A 21,697-nucleotide genomic window follows, 5' to 3' on the forward strand; every position below is an offset into this window, starting at 1 on the left:
TGAATTTACATGTTAATGCTTGTATAACCATTTCAGTGTTAAAAATAGTTAATTTTATCAACCTCTTGGAAAAATCATTGGGACACATCCAAAGTTTTATAACAAATTTAGCAATTCCTTATACTGAACAAAACATAAAATATTCTCTTTTTTTGTAAAATTAATTTCAAATTATTTAAATTAATTGTTAATGAATTATAAACCATGTCAATTTCATTTAGAATTGACTATTTTTTCCCTCACAGTTAACTTGGACACTCAAACATCTGCTATCATTCTTTAGTTAGAATGTTAGAAAGTATATACTGTTTCTAACATAAAATCGGCCCCTGACCAAACAAAAACACACCTGTTTGACATTCACAGGGTGCTTAATTTCTGAATAAACCACAGTTTTAGTTGTTTGTTCTTATACCTTAACTTAAACAGCCATTCCTCTTCCATTGCTTTAAAAATGATCCCCACATCAACCATTTTGGCCCATGCCCTTATAATCTAGTTACCTGTCATCTGTGCCTGAACATGAATAACTGTCACCGCCAGGAAAAGCATGCAGGTCCAAGTCTGCCTGAAAAGAGCCATAAGGCAGATGGAAAACAAATCCAAAAGCAAGGAAAAGCAAATATGCTTCTTTTCTTCACTTATTGTGACATGCAGTCTTCCTTTCACTGCTCAATGAGGAAATAATGTCACACAAGAAGCCAAACCACCCATAAATTAACCTTTGCATCCTAGTTTATTGATTCACTTATTTATGACTTATTTACCGATACCAGTGGCTGCATGCAATTTGCTATTCATTTTACCATAGAAAGAGACAGTGGATTGTCCCTGCATTAAAGATCATCTGGATACAGAGGGAACCAGGTGCTGCTGAATACAGCTGAGTGACGAGGTATTTCATTAAACATCTGAACAGACTTGGCCATCTAAAATATTCAAATAATGAAAAACATCAATAGTTGGACATGGGATAGTTGTTTGGGGAAAGGACAGTTTAAGCCAGTATGCTCTAAAGTGTTTTAATGCCAAATCTTGAAATTAACTGAACTCAAATTACAGGCATCCTAGCCACTGCCCTTTGTGATGGATCACCTTAGTTGCTGTTTTAAAGAGTTTCTGGGAATATATTATTTGCCACTCACCTCTCACTTAAACATCTGCCATGAAATTCCTCCTTGAATTGCAGGCTCTGCCCTGGCTGTGTTCAGCTTTAAACTACAGGCTTCGAGGCAAAGCCTCCAGTTTAAAGCTAAAGCTAGAGCTGGCAGAGTCCAACCTTGACCTGCACACCCCTCAACCCCACGTGGAGTTTGGCGGGTGAGATGCACAACTGAACACTGGATCTGAGCTAAACTGCACCCCTTCACTTGAATTCCATGTGGGGTACAGGGGTGCAGCTAGACCCAGGCCCAGCCTTGAACTGCACCCCACCTCCAAACTCCACATGGAGTTCAGGGAGAGTCCAGTTCAATGGTGGGGGGCAGGGCCTGTGGAGAAGTTTTGGGCTCCCTGGCACCCCCCCCCCTTCAAGTACCACCCGGGGCACAAGCTCTGGCTTGCCCCACCCTACTTACATCCTTGTGAGGCCTGCATTGAACTTCAAAGATGGAGCCAACAGTATAAAGCTGTACCTGGCCAGGCCAAGCCCAATGTTGAACTGTGGGCTTGGCCAGGCCAGTCACAGTATTCAACTCTGCATCTATATCCAAACTCCATGTGGATATCTGAGGCACCAGGTGGGCCCGCGCTGTGTGCTTTCTCTGAGACCCACATGGAGTTTGCAGGCAGGTGGGGTTTTTTTGGATTCAGGTTTAATAACCTGATTTTTGGGGGGACCCCACAAGCCATGTAAATCACCTTTTTGGGGTTTAAAAAAATATTTATTGGTCTATTATACCCAAACTCCAAAAATACTGGAAAAAAGGTGGCCACTCCTAATGTACCCTAATAAATCTGACTTATAACGATCCCACAATTATATGCATGATTTGTGAAGAGACTCCAGATTTGTGTGACTTGGGCAGACCAGTGAAGAGACTCCAGATTGCATCAAAGCCCACCTCCATAATTTGAGCACTGGGAACAAATAATATATTAATGTAAATTAAAGTCACTAAGGACTTGTGTCTTTTACTCACCAGTGAGAATCATAATCAATCTTGAAATATCTGGTATTAAAAAGCCAGCATGGTATTGTGGTTAAGAACAGCAGTCTCTAATCCGGAGAACCAGATTTGATTCCCCACTCTTCTACATGAAGCTTGCCGGGAGACCTTGGGCTGTCACAGTTCTCTCAGAACTCTCTCAGCCCACACAAAGACAATGGCAAACCACCTGTGAACGTCTCTTTCCTTGAAAACCCTCTGAGGACACTATAAGTCACCTGTGACTTGATGGCCACACATACACACAAAGACAAGGCCTTTCAGTGAGAGATCTGACTTCACAGGAGTCATAAACATTTTTTTAAAATTTTGGATATTGGGACCTTCTGCATTTATAGTAGATTTTCTACCACTGAGCTGTAGCTCCTTCCAAAATTCTGTGCATGAGTCAATGGGGGGGAAAAGCAGAGCATTGCTTCTCTGCTTTTCTTAAGAACATAAGAACATAAGAACATAAGAACAAGCCAGCTGGATCAGACCAGAGTCCATCTAGTCCAGCTCTCTGCTACTTGTATTTTTGTAACATAAGCTGCCTTGAGTTCTACAAGGGGGAAAGGCAGCTAATAAATGTTTTTAATAATTTAAAAAAAATTAAAGAGATGTTGACATGTTTCTGCTGCAGGACCATCCAGGGCTTTGCAGCATCTCCTCCCTCCGTCAAAAAAGTCCAAGGGAGGAAAGGGACCACAGTGGACTCTGTCATGGAACCCTGGCAGCCTGCACAGAAGCGCTGCAGGAACACTTGTAAGTACCACTGAAATTAGCCCTACAGTCATTTCTATTGATGCACATCTAACCACCTGGTTACCCACCCCCACAATGAAATCAATCACCGCCTAACTGATGTGGAAAACTAGCAGAGGAAAATACTAAGAGTTGTTACCCGGCTTGAAAAACAGCAGTCACAGCAGCAGAAGTGCCTGAACCAGATGCAGCAGCAATCGGAGGACATAGAATTTTATTATAGTACTGTGCTGGGAAGGGTAGAGGTGGTATGACTGCATTCTGGAAGTTGTTTTGCTTTGGGGAAGAGGGTTCTTTGTTGTTTGTGTGAATAATTTTTGAGGGTGTTGCTTGCAGGGGTTGTTAATATGTATGCGGGGAGTTAATTTGTAAATAAAAGCAGTTTTGTTTCAAAACAAAATTCCATATTTTTTTTGTTACACAGGCAACATACAGAACTGGTTATTCATTCTGAAGTCAGCTTATATCAAACAAACTCGCATTGACATTATCAGCTGATCAAAGCATGCCCTTTTACACCCCACACAGGAACGTTTGATTCCCTCACCTCTGGGGCCATTATCGTGGTTGGCACAAGTGGGATCAGGGGTGGCCTGCTGCAGCTCTTACTCTGCAAGGATTGGCTCCTATGTCTCTTGTTCTCAAGGGTTGGCTGCCTGTGGCTAATGAGCTGGCACGCTTATTTGGAGTCTTTCTTGGGAGACCATTGTGTTGTGCTTGGCCTCTATCGAATCATTCAGTTTTTTCAGAGCAATGCATGAGGTTCTGCTGCATCACTTTCCGGGAAACCTGCCTGTTCGGGGCGGGGGGGGGGGGGCATCATGAGTGAATAAGGAAAAAATTGCATGGGAAAAATTGCATGGGGGATGAAACAGTCATAACCTGGGGAGGTTATCCCTTACCTTACTGGATGTGCTCTGTAATCCTAGTCTTGTTGAGGTCATCTGTGTCTGAAGGAGTGCTCTCAACTAGCGTGGGTTTTTCCCCATGTGTTCCTCAAGGGATAGAACTCAGGGAAATCACTAAAAATATATCAAAGTCCGGGGGGGGGGGTCATGATACTTCTACCAGCAAGAAGCAAAAGATGCAGCTAAAAAGCTTCTCCAAACCTGCCCTTTAACAGAAAGGTCTTTCAACAGCTGGTACCATCTATACACTCAGGCTTCTGGCCACCTGCTTTAAACCCTTGCTTGTATAGCTGTGCACAGAAGTGTAACTCCAAGGAACAGGGGAATGCGAGGGCATTCCGGGGACTTGGTGGGAGCGGAGGACGCACCGGTGCACCGGGCATTTTCCCCCCTTCCTACACCTCTGGCTGTGCAGTGTGCAATCCAGCTCCTTATAGCAAGGGCAGGTTTCTTGAGAGTTTCTGGAGTGACTGTTATGAACAGCCACACATTTGAACTCCTGTCAAACTAATTTGTACATCTCTTATGGCCCCTGGTTGCCATCTGCTCTGCTATTTTCTCAACACATCAATATTACAGTGGGACAATCCGAGTGCTTCCTTGACCTTCTCACCTCAGATGGAAAGAAGACCCCAAATCTCTCCTTCTCTCCAGGAGACCTCACAGCCTCCATTATTTTCGATCTGTACAGATATATTTACCTTGTAGAAAAGCAGCAATGGAAAATGTGGAAGAGAAATGGCACCTCTCCAGGGAAAGATTTTTCTGCATTATTCAGAGATACTGCCCAGATGGAGATGTACTGCAATTGGATAGTGTAGTTGGTTTATTTTCAATGTTTCCATTTAAACGCACAAGTGCTAGAATTGTTATTTGTCCACACAGGAAAAGGAAAGTTAAGAAAAGTTTCAGGGTGGGGGGAGGAGGAGCATATTTTATGAATGACTATTTGTGCACCATGAATACCACATGGTGAATTGCAATGGTTCAGTAGTAGAGATACTTGCTCAAAAGAACACTTTATAGCAAAGGCAGTGCTATATCAGTATAAAAATGCCAAGGTGGGGGGAATTCTAGGCAACTATGAACAGCAGGCAAATAAACCACTTCCCTCCTAAAGTGGCAACAAATATTCGCCAAAAGGTCCTCGATGTGGTAGGATGGTGTATATGGTGAGAAAAAGTGAACATGATGAAAGTATTGTGGAAGTATTTTAAAAACTAGGAAACAGAGAGAGAGAACAGAGAATAGAGGACGGCCATGGTTTATTTATGAAGATGGTTGGAACTTAAAATATGAACACAGCATTATGCACAAGCAAAAAAAAAAAAAGTGTCCAAAAATTGGTTTGGAAAAAAACATAGATGTAAAAGTGGTCCCCAAAATGTGTTTGTGGGGGGTGGGCTAAGGAGGAGGCTGCAGATATCGAAGTGAGTTATCTAGGCACATACAAATATGTGGAAATTGGCAAAAAAAAAATGTAAAGCGACATGGGGTCTAAACTGACAAAAAAAACCACATATGCAGAATTGCCCTAAGAGAGAAAATGATGCAGGGGGCGGGGGGAGGGAGGTGGGTTCTGTAACCCTTTCTAAGTATGGGTGAAGGTCAAAGTGGCTCAAGGGTGGTGTTTTTAATAAGGAAAATGGACATGTTTTGAGAGCTTTCTTCCCCTCACACCATTCTCCCCCTGCATTTGGAAAAACAAAAACATATTTTTCATTCATCATAAACCTAACCATAATGTGTAGTTCCATCCTGAATGTTTGAACTGCCTCCATTGTAAAGTGAAGTGAGATGATAGAAAAACTTTGTCTCCTGTGCTTGATGTATTAAATGAGTCGTTCACATGTGCAAAAGCCAAATTATACAGTATGTGTGTGTATATATATATATTTGCCTAAGGAAAAGACCTGTTGGAGGCTGACATCTTGAACAGAGGAGTTGCTTTGTTCCCTTTCTGTCTCTGGAGAAAATGTAACGTGGGAGTCATTTTTTGAGCACATAAATGACTGACAGAGAGAGAATCCCCACTGGTCCTCCACTCAAGATTCTAGCCTCCCACCAATTCCAGAGAATTGCCACAGCCAAAATAATAAATAATCTTGTGGCACCTTAAAAACTAATTCATGTATTGTGCTGCTCACAAAAGTTGTGTGTGTGTTAAGCGCTGTCAAGTTATAGTATTCAGTTCACAAGAGCTAGCCTACAATAAATTGATTAGTCTTTAAGGTGCCACAAGAGTTGGTGCCATCTCAGCTTCACATGGGTGCTTTTCCTTGAAAGAAAGCATTCCTCAGTTGGAATAAAAGAAACTTGTAGTCTGGCCATGCTCTTCCTTTGGGCTTTCTACTATTTCAGAGTAATGGTTACTATTGGCTGTTTTTTTGTTTTGTTTTGTTCCCTCTTAACTTGCCTTGTTTGCAGTTTGTTGTTGTGTTGAAATCACTCTGGAGTTATGTAAGCACCAGAGGATATTTTTATACACTATAACCACACATTTGTACTTTTTATATACTCTGTGGTTTAGAAATGTTGTTTTAGGAGTTGATATGTTTTGAAGATTTTGTATATTAATTCAGTGGGTCAATTGAGTGAAGCTTTTACAAAGTGGTCTCAGTCTTAATAAATTAGTCTATGAACCATCTCTAAGAAACTGGGGGAAGGTGTTATGGTTATGATCCCTGAACCCATGGCAAGCTGTTTATTTTCCCAAGAGGGGAGAGTCAGGAAAACAGGAACTGTGGCTTAGCCATTTGGGCTCATCTGCCGAAGGGGAACTGATGCATGGGCATCATAAAATATGATGAGAGAGAGGGTTAGACCAGAGCTACTAGGTGCCAAGGGGCACCATTGGCAGAGAGCAGAGCAGCTCTCACAAGGGGCAGAATTCCTAACTGAGTTGGCAGCAGGGGGGAAGGGGCAGACATGTTAGAAAGTGAACTTTTCCATTTTTGTGCATTCAAAAGCTTTGACCAGATGCAATGATGGGGATGTGTTTGCTCCACCAGAAGGAAACTAGCCTAATATAAGTCAGTTAGATATATCATCGAATCATAGATGTGCAAGGGGCCATATAGGCCATCTAGTTCAACCCCCTCCTCAATGCAGGATCAGTCCTAGAGCATTCCTGACAAGTGTACATCCAGCCGCTGCTTGAAGACTGCCAGGAAGGGGGAGCTCAACACCTCCCTAGGCAGCTGATTCCACTGTTGAACTACTCTCATCATTTTCAAAAAAATGCAAATATCCAGCCAGTACCTTTCTGCCCATAATTTATGTCTATTGTTATGAGTCCTTTTACTTCCTTAGTATTTCTCCTACTACAAGGACTATTTTCTATGCATGTGCTCTAGTTAAATCTTTAGTGATAAAGTTTTTTCCCCTGTTTAAGAAAGCAGACTGTGTCTGAAATACCAATTACATGCTAAAACCACTCATAAATACTAAGGACATACACCCACAGAGGGAGCTAAGGCAAATGGAAGCTCTGCCTTTTGTACTTACTCAGAGGCAGTTTTATCAGTGTACCCAAGGCACTGCTTACTGAGAGGCTGGGAGGTAGCAAGAATATGACACATGGGTTTACACACAGGCAAACATGCAAGATACATGTGACAACACACATACCCAATACAGAAATGTGTCATTAATGTGTGAGTGTGATGGTACTTTGGGGAAAGTGTATTTTGGGGAAAGTGTTACTATTTTATTATTACTATTAATGGACTTGCTTTTAAGGTAGGTTGTGTCTTTCCAGGTCAGATACAATGGCTGTTATGGCTTTTTTTAAAAAAAAGTTTGATGCCTGAACACATTCATATGGAAGTGATCTTGCAAAAGACTAAGGAGAATACAACTACTTTACAAGTTTGCTCTTTCTCCCTTGTGACTGATTCCCCAATATCACATGCAAAGTACCAATCAGTGAGAAGTTATGCTAAAGCTCCTTTATTAAATTTTGGAGATGAAATCAAGATGAAGAATTCTAAATTATAAACTATGATAAAATACCCTCTGAATGTTTGTGTTGTTCTGATTACAGCATTTCCGTTTTCCTTGATTAGCTGAACGCCCTTACTAAAGTTATTTCTACAATTGACACCCACCCCCCATCACTTCATTTATACAGGAAAAGGAAATATGGAAATTTCTTTATGATGATCCGACCAGTGTTGGATGCTTCATTCATGGCTTCTCCCAAACCTTGCTCCAGATGCTTCTTCATTCATTTGTGCAAGAAGTTGGCAAATAGAACGGCTGCTGACCTGAGTGGCATCTTCAGCATCATTACCTGGAAAACTTTATTGGAGAAACACAGGTCAAATGTAACATGATCATTCAATGGTATTCTTGACATAGCAGCCCTTAAGCACAGTAGTAATCAGTCCCACTTGGTTTGTTGAGCCATTTTTCTGATTTCTACAGCCAGTCACCCCTGAGTCTGACCTCCCTGTATTGATAGGCTGCTCATCAACCCATTCTTCAGAACCAGATTTATACTTCATACACCCAGAGGCATAGCAAGGGGGAAAAGCACCCAGTGCACTGGTGTGTCCTCCGCGCCCTCGCCCCACTCCCACAGGGGAGCACACCTGGTTGTCATGCACCTTCGTTCCCGTGGAGCTATGCCTCTGCATACACCAATCAGTTTGGGGATTGTGATTATCAGGGGGAAATGGCGGGGAGAGGGAAGGGTTATAAAAGTCTCTTCTCTGCTGGTTACTTCCTTGAAACTGCAGCTCTAGTAGCAACTGTCTGAAAAAGAAGAATTACAGGGGCTGTGTCTCTGTGACAGAGTATTTGCTTTGTATGCAGAAAGTCCTAGGTTCCATTCCCAATTTCTCCAGTTAAAAGATTAGAGCAGTGATGTGAAAGATTTCCGCCTGAAACACAAGAGTTCTACTGCCAGTGGATCTCTCTACTACACTGCTCTGTGGCTCTGTGCATGGCTTAGGAGGGCAGTCTGGTTTCCACCCTTGTTCTACATGTGTATTTGTGAATAAAAACAAATATTACAAGACACAGTAAAACTTCACTGTTCATGAACTGAAGGAAACCAAACCTATATAATGCTGCCCTGTAATCTTACTGTCTGGGAAAACGGTGACCATGAACTATGCTATGACAGCCAGTTTGATGGCCCATCATTTTGTGTTTGTAGGATTCATGGTGTGAAGTACTATAACACAAATGAGGTACCCCAGGTCTGTAGACCCTATCACACCCCTTTCCTGCTCCCTTCTTGATTTAATCAGATCCTGCTGTTCTCCTGACAGGAGGTTTCTGTCAAGGGGACTGCTGCAGGAGGCAAAAAAAAAATCAAGATTATGCTGTCCCACTTCTGTTCAGTTTCCCAGAAGAAAAGTATATGTTTGTGCACCATGGGACATTAAGCCTCTGATGAACCCCAAGAATTTCTATGTTGATTATTAGAAAATTGCCATCTTGTTAGTCATTTTTGGAAGGGGGGAGATGAGTCATAAAATCATAAAGTTGGAAGAGACCCCAAGGGCCATCAAGTCCAACCCCCTGCAATGCAGGAACACACAGTCAAAGAAAGAATGAAGAGAATGATAGAATGAAGAATATGTGTGTATCATTTGGGAATACATCTCAAGCAAAGAACAGCATTTCAGGTGCTTGTGGGAATTCTGGAAAATTCACTGAATGAGACAATGGGTCCTTGGGAGTGTTCAGTCTGAAGAAGAGGAGGTTGAGGGGGAACATGATTGCTGTCTACGTATTAGAAAGGCTCTCACTCAGAAGAGGGTAGGGAGCTGTTCCTATTGGCAGAGGATAGGGCTCACAACAATAGGTATAAATTGAGGGAGGAAAGGCCCTTTCCAGGTCTATTTTGGCCTTTGAGGGAGAGTACCTTGGAAACAGGCCTTTGTCAGTTTCAGGTTGGGAAATTCTTAGAAATGATGTGGTGGAGTCTGAGGAGGGCAGGATATGAGGAGGGGAGAAGTCTCAACTGAATATAATGCCATACAGTCCACCCTCCAAAGCAGGGATTTGCTCCAGGAGGACAGATCTCTGTTGTCTAGAATTCAGTTGTAAGTTGGAGAGATTTTCAATTCTCACCTGGAGGCTGGCAAACCTAAACCTATAAGCAACTTCTGGGTGACTTGATACCACCTGACCCGCAGACTCAACTAAGCTTGTCTGCTGCTACTGTTCAACGGTAGCCACCCTATGGAAGCCATTGTGGTGTAACTGTTAGAGCTTCAGAATAGGGTCAGAGAGACCTAGGTTGATCCACATGTTTCTGTGAAATCTCACTGGGTGATCTGAGACCCATAACATACTTTCAGCCTAACCTACCTCCTAGAATTGTTCGGCAGATAAAAAGGAGGAAAGGAGAATGATATGCTGCTTTGGTCACCACTATGGAGAAAGGCAAGGAACAAATGAGGTAACTAAATAAAAGATATAGGTGAAGATGGGGAGACTGAAAAAAGGTTGGTTTGTAAATGAGAAGGCAGATAAAAGGGTGGTTTGAGAAGGAGAGAATGAGGCAGAGAAAGGGGAGAGGATATGAGGATGCTCTTGGGGGTTGCAGGAGGAGGAACAGAGGGGGGGGGAGATTGAGGGGACAGTGAGGTGCACTGCCCTGTAAGTGGGACCACATAACTGGGACAAAGTTTTTATAGGTAGAGGCTGCTGTTTGAAAGGGGGAGCAGACAAAGCTGAAGAGGGGGAGGCAGGCACATAAAGATATGTTGGCTGCTGAGTGGGAAGAAGAGAAGGAACCAGGAAAGGGGGAGAGGCTGTGTGAGCTTTCAGAGAAGGGAAAAAGAAAACGATGGGAAGAAGGAAATGGTATGCCTCCCACAAGTCCTTGTGTGTTCCCACGTTACTTCAAAATGCATCAATATGATGGAGAAGATCAACCTCACCTAACATATCTTCTTTATTTAGCATTTCACTTATTCATTTATACAGTCCAAAACTAGAGAATAAAAGTATCATAGTACATAATACCAGAATACAAAAATACTAAAAAAATAATACAGAACTTTACAAGAGCATTTACAATCTTAAAATATAAATATCCTGATAAAATTATTAATGACTAACCCAGATTTTCCTAATTTTACTTGCTAACCAACCAAATTTGGCTAGGTGATCTCCTGGTTTATTTAGCAGGGAGGAGCATTTCTTCTCTCTGCTGCTTTAATGGAAAGGAAGCTGGCAGGGACTACCCAGTCATGCCAGAAGAAAAGAACGGCAGACATGACCACAGTTGAACCAAGCCTTTGTTCCAGTACGTCAAAGGGTTTCCTGAGACTGACCCAGTACTTATTCTTCATATCAACCCCAAATTTATAAGAAACTATCTTACACCTGTGCAGTGTGTTAGTTCATCTAATTGAGTATTGTTGACTTCAGCTAGTAGAGACTCTCAAAGGTATGTCAGGAAGATTTCTCCGGTTTTGCTACCCAAGATCCTTTTTACTAGAGATGTTGGATACTGTCCTGGGGCCTTCTGGCAGATAAGGATGTGCAGTGCTACTGAGCAGCTTCCAGTGTTTTTGTATGTTATTAGAACATTCATTCTGTAGCTACGTTCAACCTTTCTGACATTTCAAAAACATCTGTTTTCACTCTTCAGCGATTTTCTGGCTATTTCCCTCCATTCATATTAAATGTTTTAGTAAGAAAATGTACATACTTTCTGTGGCACTCTTCCTTACCTTGCGTTAAGTTTCTGCACAATCTGCAAACAAGTCTCTTCTGAATTCCTCCAATCGTCAGAGATGTTATCAGAGATTTTATCAGCAAAACCAGGTACATCCCTCACTCTGAATGCATTCTGGTCTCTGATGCATTAGAAATGGGCAAAAAACAAGGCCAGAGTTGCATGGACATATATTCTTTCTTTCTTCTGTGAAGTTTGTACCCACTCAAAAGCAGTGTCAGCTGTAATTCACTGCATAATGTAAAGCTGCAGAAATTAGACATATTCCCAGAAAACCTTTTCTTCTAGAAAATGACTTCACAAAATTTGCAGCTCTACCACTCCAGTGAGACCTCCAATGTTCCAGTTTAGTCAAGCAAATTAGTATGAAAATGTCCTCCATAGATCAGGCTACATTGTGCTATTCATATCTACCTATTCGTTCAGTTGCTTTCAGTTGTAGGAAATATAAAATTAACATGAATAAATAAATGAGTGAGTGAGTCTATGAGTGAGTCCTGCTAGGAGTTTCATAACTAAGGGTCTTGGTGATTAATTATGGGAGAAGCTAGGGCTTGATAATAGCTAAAAATCAATGTGTGTAAGAAAAACATAATTGTAATAATGCTTTGTAACCATGCTGTATGGAAATAATATGGTGAAAAAACTGAGCTCTCCCCCTGTTACTTTTCTTATTCACATTATCTTCTCCTGCTGATTTTCCATAAATTTTGAGGCTGCTGAGATTTTCTTTTGTGTATCTATGAATGAACCAGGAGTGGGGGAAAGTGTTTAAAGCAAGGCAAAGTAATTTTTCCTTAGAAAAAAATCCTGTCATTCCTATGTGAAAGTAGTAATGCATAAGTCCCTAATGACCATATAGATAGTCAGGAGACTAACTATCATGGAAGGGAGATCAATATTAATTGAAGCACCTTAAACATCTCAACTGCACAAACTGAATGTACTGGAAGGCCCGTAGCCAGTAACTGAATATAATGAGAGATCTAATAAGCAATGCAATAGATCTAGGATTACAAAAATTAGAAGAGTGCAAAAAAAAAAATTCAGACATCCTCTGTCTGTCACACACACACACACACACACACACACACACACACACACACACACACACACACACGGCTTTTAAAATTAGGACACTTCAGCCCTGCTAACTGCTAATTCTGTTCTAGCCAACTGCATAGAGAATCCACATTTGGAAGATTTATTATAGGATTCACACCTTTTTACTTCAGCTCCTTCCTTTTATTACATAGGCTCATTCCGCACATGCAGAATAATGCACTTTCAAACTGCTTTCAGTGCTCTTTGAAGCTGTGCGGAATAGAAAAATCCACTTGCAAACAGTTGTGAAAGTGATTTGAAAACGCATTATTTTGCGTGTGCGGAAGGGGCCCTAGAGAATTTACACTTGAAAGACTCATGATGGGTTTCACATCAACTGTAGTGCTGATTGGAGGGGCAGGACAAATGATTGGTGGGGCTCAGGCTCCTTTTCACCACCCTAGCACCCTAGCAATGGTCATATATTATCCCTGCAATTAGAGTCAACTTGGCTTGCTCCAAGTGGGAACTTGGAAGTAGAGTAATAATGCAGAGATGAGGCTGTGTCCACACTGAAATGAATCTCTGAATAGCTTTCATTGCTGTTTGAATGTAGAAGAGAACACAGAGATATTTGTAGTGGCAACAGATGACTCTGATGCCATTCTCCCCACACTTTCCTTGCTTCCACGTCTGCCACCAGAGAACTTTAAAAAAAACAACAACTGGTAGACAGTATAGCAACTGTACTGTCATACAATATTATAACAATCTGCTTCTGTGATCTGCTCATTTCTCTGAATTCCCAACTTTCACATTTTTAAAAAGTATATGTCTATTCTTTGTCATTGCAGAAACATAAAAAAGAAGCAGAAATTGAAGATGCTTATAACTGTGAAAGGTCTCAGAGGCATGTCCTGTTTCTACACACAGTGTCTGTACATATTTTTGACTCTTACTAGCACCTTGTTTAACTTGTACTTTACTAGGGATTTGCACAGAACTTTCAGTTTGAGTTTATTTTAGTCTTAACGCTTTTTTCCTTTTTTAAAAAAATATAGTTTTTATATGCAAAAGACTCACAAGGAGACCTGGGTGTATCAGGAGGGGAAAGGGGGCTTTTGCAGGGCTACTTTTCCCCATTCTAGTCCCTCATCCCATTTTTTTCCCCAGATTTTCTTCTGGTGAAGGCATTTTCTCCGAGGCTGATTCCGCATGGGCCAAAAACAGCAGTGTGAAAACAGTGTGAAAACAGTATGAACCCTTTTACACCGTTTTCACACCATTTTCACACTGCGGTTTTTGGTCCATGTGGAATCAGCCCAAGATTGTAGAAACATCTGCTTATCCCTAACTGGTGTCATTGTGCAGATTTTTTAATCTGTACTTTTTATTTATTCTAGTTTCTTTTTCTTTATTCCATTGTTTTTATTTGCTTTAAATGGAAAACACATTTCCATTTGCAACTCCTCTTTCTCCATCCAATCAGAAATTCAGAGAGGAGACATCCTTTCTACCACCCTTAGCATGTTTTCTGTCTTCATCTTTTCCCCCCCTCTAGGAACCTGTTATCCTGTACAAACTAGTTCCTTTCTCCACCACTACTGGCAAGGTTTGCTTCAGAGAGAAGAGGAGACTTTCAACACAGTACCAGTACTCATGTTCCTACTTCAAGCTCTGGCTGCCGCAGGTATAAATTTAAGCATCATTAGAACAATCTTACAAGTATGTTTTCTAAGCACTGCAATGTAAACTGTTTTGTTAGTTTGTTTTACTTCTTACACATTATCCACATTTTTACCTGCGCTTGGAATTCATTATGCTTTGAAGCAAGTTGTGTGTTCTTTCAAGCTCTCTCAATGTACCCAAGTAATCTGCTACCTTGGCTTCAGCTTGCCTCTGATGTCTGGAATTTAGGGGGAGAAAAGAATAATCAGAAATATGCTGCTGTTTAGATATTTATACCACACATTTCTCCCCAGCGGAAGTGCAAAGCAGTTGACAACATCATTCTCTCCTCTTCCATGTTATTGTCACAATAACAGCCTCATTAGGTAGGTTAGGCTGAATGAGGAACTGCTCAACAAGACAGCTTTCATAGCAGGGTGGGGTTTTGAACTTGGGTCTCCCAGATCCAGTCCAGCATTATAACTATTATATCATTGGGTCACATCTCACACTATACCACAATGTGTATGAACCCTTTTATGCTTGTTATTTTTATGCTTGTTATTTATTTTGATTCTCCTATTACAAATCCTGTGATTTCACTGAAATATTCATCGCTCATGTATTCAATGCTCAAAATTCAGTGGTTTCATACTGCTATTCTTGTTCTTATTGCTTTGTCTCCTGTGTGGATCTGGCCTATTTCTTAAAGCCTATCCTTACTATCAATCAAATCCTTATTTTCTGCTAATAGATGTTACAACTATTTGTAATTGTTTTCAATGCTAGGTCTTTAAACTTTAGCATTAACTGAACTTCTAGTATGTATGTACTACATGTTATCATATTACTCCATATATATGCCTAGTGCCATGTATTTTATTTTATGCATTTGAAGACTATCTTTCTCCACAAGTGGGAACCCAAAGCGGCTGGCATTATTTTTCTATCCTCCATTTTATTATCACAACAACCCTTTGAGGTAGATTATACTGAGAGGGCACTCAGCAAACTTCCATAGCATGAGTGGGGATTGAACCTCAGTCTCTGAGATATTAGTCCAGTACTCTTTATCTATTACAAAGCACAGGCTGCCCTTTTGAACATACCATGTCATAAAGTAGAGTTTCCTTATTGCCTTCAAGCGGGTTTGCATCAGTCAGGAGTTTGACCCTAGACCTACATATCATCTTATGAGTTCATGAGGAGGTATTCATCCTGATATAAATTAATTTACTGGCACCTTTGATCTGTGATGAGGTGTGTTTCATTTTGTCATACTCTTTCAATGACTGGCTACACTTAGATTTCATTTTCCGTATCAGCCTGCCATGTTATTGTTAGATGCAGAAAAGTGAAAGTTAATTAACTTGGCTACTAAACATTGTTGGCAATTCTGAAAATTTGCAGTAATTTCCTAGGATGTTGTAGATGACAAAGAAGCTATTTCCCTTTCTTAAGTACATCCTCTGATACTATGATTATTCAGAGTGAGATAGGATAATGGAAACTAAAGCCAGCAATTTAGATAACATTTAATTTAATTGAAATATTTTTTATGATTCTTGTTTAGATCTTGGTTACCAATAGCTCATTTTAGATTCTAATTGAGTTATTTCCATCATTAGGAAGATATTTCACATTGTATTTATTTATTTGTTTGTTTACTGGCTATTGAAAAGTTGAAATACAAAAAATCCAGATCAATGAATTTGCACCATTTGAAAGGGGGGCAGGTGTCAATTCAAATACAGATCATATTCCCACAATTCCAAACCACGCTTCATTGCCTGCAAGATTCAGAATGTCACTGGACTGTACAATACATTCAAGCAGGATAGTTGTTCTGGTGGAGGGATCAAAGGTATAAAAGAGTACTGGGAATACTTAATGATGAACATTTATTGTAGTATATAGTTTTGTGTGCAAGATTCCGTATGGACTCTAGCTACCAAAGCACATGCTTCAGTAAACTTGTCTAGGATGCCATTATGTCACTTTTTGTATTTATTGGACTGAATGTACATGAGTTTGCAGCTATGAGATATATATGGTGCTGCAATTCTTTTCCCTGTGGGCTTGCTTTCCTCAAGTAAAGCAGCTATAAAAGGCTTCTGATTGAAAGGAGGAGCAGAAGTGATTGTTCTTTCCTTCCCAGCTGTTTGTCTGTTCTTGGGGAGAAACATAACTTTTGATTCTGAGCAGACAAATCCCTGGAAGGAAAGTGAAACATTCCTTTCCCTTCCCTCAAACTGAAGACATACATAATGTCTCGTTCATCCCTGATTCCTAAACCGCTCCTGGGATAGCTGAAAGTGGGGAATCTTTGAATTGTTTAGTGAACCATTACACCCAAAAGCTGTTTAAGGAAGAAAGGGAGAACAGCTGAGTCACTGAAAGGATTTTTTTTACCTCTCCAAAGAAGGATAGGCTGCTGAGATATAAGAGAAGATAATCACTGAGACAGACAGCCGCCACAGGCCAATCGTCACTGAAGTCATGACGTCTCCTTAAAATCAAACACATTTTTATTTGTAATGAAAAATGTAGTTGTTGTTAGATTAGTACACATTGCTTATTATGACTTACCACTGGCACATGTTTAATAAATAAATAAGGAGTCACAGTAAAGAACCCAGGTATAGATTTATCTAAGACGGACTGTAGATTTGATTTTAAAAATGTGAGAGTGCACAGTTTAATTCCTAGTGTTTTCACCGAGATGGAATGTGTGGTAACATAACATATGGTCAGAGGCGTTCCTCCCATTGGGCAAAGTGGGCAGTTGCCCAGGACGCCACCTTGTGGTAGGCGCCAAAAATGCAGGTTTGTTTGTGGGATTTTTTTGTATTTTCAGTGTTTTTGTTTCAGTGTTGCAGGCAGGGACATAGGTATAGATTTTTAATGGGGGGGGATTTCGGGGGTGAGGCCACACCTGCCCCGCCCCTAGGGCATGGTTACGCCTCCTCAAGTCCCGCCCCCAGCCTAGCGCTTATAAAAGCAGCTCTCCAAGGCTGGGGATGGCAGACTCCCCCGCCCTTCCCTCCCCTGCCCCCCACCAGCACTGTGCTGGCTCCCAGCCTGCAACTGGGCAGGTTCCTTTTTTCCTGCCCTCCCCTCCAAGCAGAGGCATAGAGGGAAAATGGAGCCCGGTGCAAAATCTGAGTTTTACGTCCCCCCTCCCGCCCCAGGCAGCTGCTGTGATGCTGGAATCCACCCCCAAATAGTATCACTTTCAATGGTGTTTAAACTAGAGAGCCCAAATTCTCCTTTTAAATCCACCTTAAAGGGAGAATCTGGGGTCCCCAATTAAACAACATTGAAAGTGATGCTATTTTGGGGTGGATTCTCCCCCACCCTGAAACAGCATCACGTTCAATGTGGCATAGTGGTTAAGAGCAGATGCATTCTAATCTGGAGGAACCAGGTTTGATTCCCTGCTCTGCCGCTTGAGCTGTGGAGGCTTATCTGGGGAATTCAGATTAGCCTATGCACTCTCACATATGGCAGCTGGGTGACCTTGGGCTAGTCACAGCTTTTCGGAGCTCTCTCAGCCCCACCCACCTCACAGGGTGTTTGTTGTGAGGGGGGGAGGTCAAGGAGATTGTAAGCCCCTTTGAGTCTCCTATAGGAGAGAAAGGGGGGATATAAATCCAAACTCCTCCTCCTCTTCTTCTAAACTGAGGACCTCAGATTCTCCCTTTAAATCCATGCCGAAGGGGGTGGATTTAAAAGGAGAATCTGGGGAAATGTGAGAGGGGTGCCTGCTGTCATGGGTACAATTGTTAAGCTAGCAGCACCAAACTTTCAGGGTATCTTTAGGAGACACGCCCCACGATACCATCTATGTTTCAGGAAGTTTGTCTGTGGGTGTCCAAAGTTATGGACCCTCAAAGGTGTAGCCCCCATCTTCTATTAGCTCCCATTTGAAACAATGGAGAATGGGGCACCCCCTTTGGGAGTCTATAACTTTGGACCCCCTGAACCAAACCTCACCAAACCTGGTTAGTATCATCAAGAGAGTCCCCCAAACAATCTCTGGAAGTTTGGTGCTGCTAGCCTAAACAATTCGCCCCCTGCAGGCCAAAAACCAAAAAACACTAAAATGTTTTTTAAACCCACAAACGGGTGGGCGGAGCTTCGGACATGAATGGGCGGGTTGAACCCAAGAACCCTCCCCTACCTACGTCCTTGCCTGCAGGGGGTGCAGTTTTTAAGCTAGCAGCACCAGGAATGTTTCTGGAGACTCTCATGATGCTATCACCCAGTTTTGGTGAGGTTTGGTTCAGGGAGTCCAAAGTTATAGACTGCCAAAGGGGATGCCCCTATCCCTCATTGTTTCCAATGGGAGCTAATAGAACATGGGGGCTACACTTTTGAGGGTCCATAACGTTGAACCCCCTGAACCAAACTTCACCAAATCTGGGTGGTATCATTAGGAGAGTCTCCTAAAGATACCCTGAAAGTTTGGTGCTGCTAGCTTAACAATTGTACCCCTGACAGCAAGCACTCCCCCCCCAAATTTCCCCAGATTTTTCTTTTAAATCCCCCCACCCTTTGGCATGGATTTAAAGGGAGAATCTGAGGTCCCCAGTTTAAACATTGAAAGTGTTGCTGTTTCAGGGTGGGGGAGAATCTACCCCAAAATAGCATCACTTTCAATGTTGTTTAAACTGGGGACCCCAGATTCTCCCTTTAAGGTGGATTTAAAAGGAGAATCTGGGCTCCCTACTTTAAACACCATTGAAAATGATGCTGTTTGAGGGTGGATTCCAGCATCACTTGTTTAAACTTGGGAGCCCAGATTCTCCTTTTAAATCCACCTTAAAGGGAGAATCTGGGGTCCCCAGTTTAAATAACATTGAAAGTGATGATGTTTCCCCCAATTGGGGGGACTGGATACAACACCATAAAATGTTTTCATAGCAGTAATAAAACATTTTGAAAGGATTTGGAACATGTTTTCCAAAAAATATTTCTGCTGTGGGCATGGCCCATTGCTGTGTTCAGATTTGTGAGTTGGGGCATGTTCTATAATGTGATGGTGACTTTGAAACGACCTGGTGGGGGGCATCAAACTCAGGTTTTGCCTAGGGCTCAAGTTTGCCTAGATACGCCACTGCATATGGTAACATAAAAAGTCTTACAAATGTGATAAGTAGATTTGCAGTTCTGTGGTAATATTTGAGGTGAACAGGGGACTTGCTTTGGCTGCTGAGCCTTTACCTCCTGCCCAAAATAAGGTGCATTCCTCAGTCAGCTGGGCCCTTGCCCTTAGGCTGCCAACAACTTTGGGATGGGAAATTCTTGAAGATTTGGGGGTGGGTTTGGGGAGAGGAGGGACATTTCCATTTTCCTAAAGTGCTACTTGAGGACTCCTGCAGTAAAATATAAAAATGGTCATTCTTAAAAGTACTTTTTAAAAATACAAAACAAATGCAACCCTTTGCATAGATATTGGCCATGCAATTTGGTGGAAAGACATTTTTGTTCTTGGCAATGGAACTGCAATAAGTACACTAATCTAACAATAGAACAGCCGCACAGGCATTTGGCAGAAAGTCAAATGCAAGTGAATGACATTTACTTCTTTCATAAACATCCTTAGAAAGAATTTAGAGATGAGATCCACAATAAATCCCCTCCACACACATACACACGCACAAAATATGCCAGCAAATACTTCCAAATACTTACTATTCCAAAAAGATGCTGTCTTGGAATAAGCAAGGGTTCTCCCAGCGCTGTCTGCAGAGTCACTACCCATGTCGTACATGTGCCCCCTATAAATATTCTTCCCTTATCAGAAATCATTAATTAGGTAAAGATTGAAATAAGGGTAGAGTTTAATTAGGGCAGATAAGCTGGAATCCTTTTTTAATTTCCGAATTTGTCAGACAAACATCCTCAGAATGATACCAAGCATACTAAGAGTGATTGATTTTCTACAAATGTCACTGCTATCTTCTCTTCCATGTGCAATTACCATGCTTGATAGGCATTCAGTAAATATTTTTGTTTGCTTAAGTTTTATTTGCCAGGATACATGTATGTGTGTCTTGACATTTGGAAGTTTGTTCAGAATAATGGGTATATTATAGAGGTTATAATGGGAACACTGATTATTTTCAAATACTCACCTTCCTTCCTCTTCTAGATTGCCCACAGCCATCTGGAAAGTCTGGCTTGATCTGAAGTAGGAACAGTCTGAATCAGCTGTACAATGTAGAGAAGAAGATGCCCTCAACTCATCCTGGATACCCACTCCCTCCTGAAGATTACAAGGTACATTTTGAAAGCTTGCCACAAGTTCTGTGTGGAACATCTGGAGAGAGAACATACGTTTCCAGAGAAAGAATAGTAGAATCCCCTCTCCCATGAATTAGGTAGGTTGAACATTCTTGGCAAAGTACTTTCACTGATCCACACAGTATTTGTAATAGCGGTTACACCACCACTGCTACATCATCCTACTCTTATCTGGAAACATGAGAGTTCAGGAAACACCACTGCTTTGTTCCTGTGGTGTTGGATCCTGAACAATTTTTTTGTCAGCAGATTGGAACACTATCCCCCCACCCCCATTCCACTGATCTCCTCAAAATGCTCCTCCTGGGGGATGAAGGACCTTGAGAAGTGACATGAGGGGGTCTGTAGTGGGAAGGGGGAATCAGTGGAAATGTCAAGCTCAGTCTGGATCCAACCCATGATTTCTCCTAGTGTGTGGTCTTCGGAAGCTGCACTCCTTGTGTGTTTACCTGTGAGCTGGAGCTAAGGGAGGAGAAAGTGTCATTTACAGATGGATAGCACAGAAACACTGCCCTTAAAGCCTTGTTCACCCACAAAACTCACAATTTGGCCTTTATCTACACTACAAAACTCACTTCAAACTGGTTTAACTGTCAAGTCTTCGTTGAAGGAACGCTGGGATTTGTCATTTTCTGAGGGCACCAACCATTCCCAAAGGTAGTAGCAGAGTGCTGGACTAAATGGACTCTGGTCTGTTCCAGCAGGCTGTTTTTTTATGTTCTTATGTTCTTTGCTAGAAGTCAAACTATAGTCCAGAGAGTCAATAATCATGACATTTACAGATATTTGAAACTGATTTCATTAGGCAAGTAATTTTCATCCTGACCACTTTCTCAGCGTTCCGAAGTGTTTCAACTAGTCCTGCCTGTACTCTTGCCATGTTAGAATGGTGAAAGCTATCTTGGTAGTATTTTCGAGATGCTGGTCCTTATTAACCTTTAAATATACACTAATTTTAGCTCTATTATCTGAAAATGCCCCCTTGCTTGTAATAAAAAGCTGGAAATCAATCTTTCCTCACAATCTCCAGGAGTAATGAAATTACTGTAGTTCTCTCTTGGAAGAATGTTAGAAAATACAGCTATTGGAAAAACTCTTTATTCTCCAATACATTTGCTTCATGGATTATATAAAGGAAAAGAATATGTGGA

General features: G+C 41.5%; 1 protein-coding gene across 1 annotated transcript in view; it reads right to left on the bottom strand.

Annotated features, from left to right (window-relative positions):
* CDHR5 (cadherin related family member 5) overlaps positions 1 to 21,697 on the bottom strand; it is an 83,642-nt gene that overhangs the window by 34,350 nt on the left and 27,595 nt on the right. The window contains 4 exon segments of the mRNA XM_048484566.1: positions 504 to 568; positions 11,521 to 11,646; positions 14,371 to 14,475; positions 20,378 to 20,428. Of these exon segments, the coding sequence (XP_048340523.1) occupies positions 504 to 568; positions 11,521 to 11,646; positions 14,371 to 14,475; positions 20,378 to 20,428 (347 nt within the window).

This window comes from Sphaerodactylus townsendi, linkage group LG02 (genome assembly GCF_021028975.2).
Source record: "Sphaerodactylus townsendi isolate TG3544 linkage group LG02, MPM_Stown_v2.3, whole genome shotgun sequence".
Taxonomy (NCBI): Eukaryota; Metazoa; Chordata; class Lepidosauria; order Squamata; family Sphaerodactylidae; genus Sphaerodactylus; species Sphaerodactylus townsendi.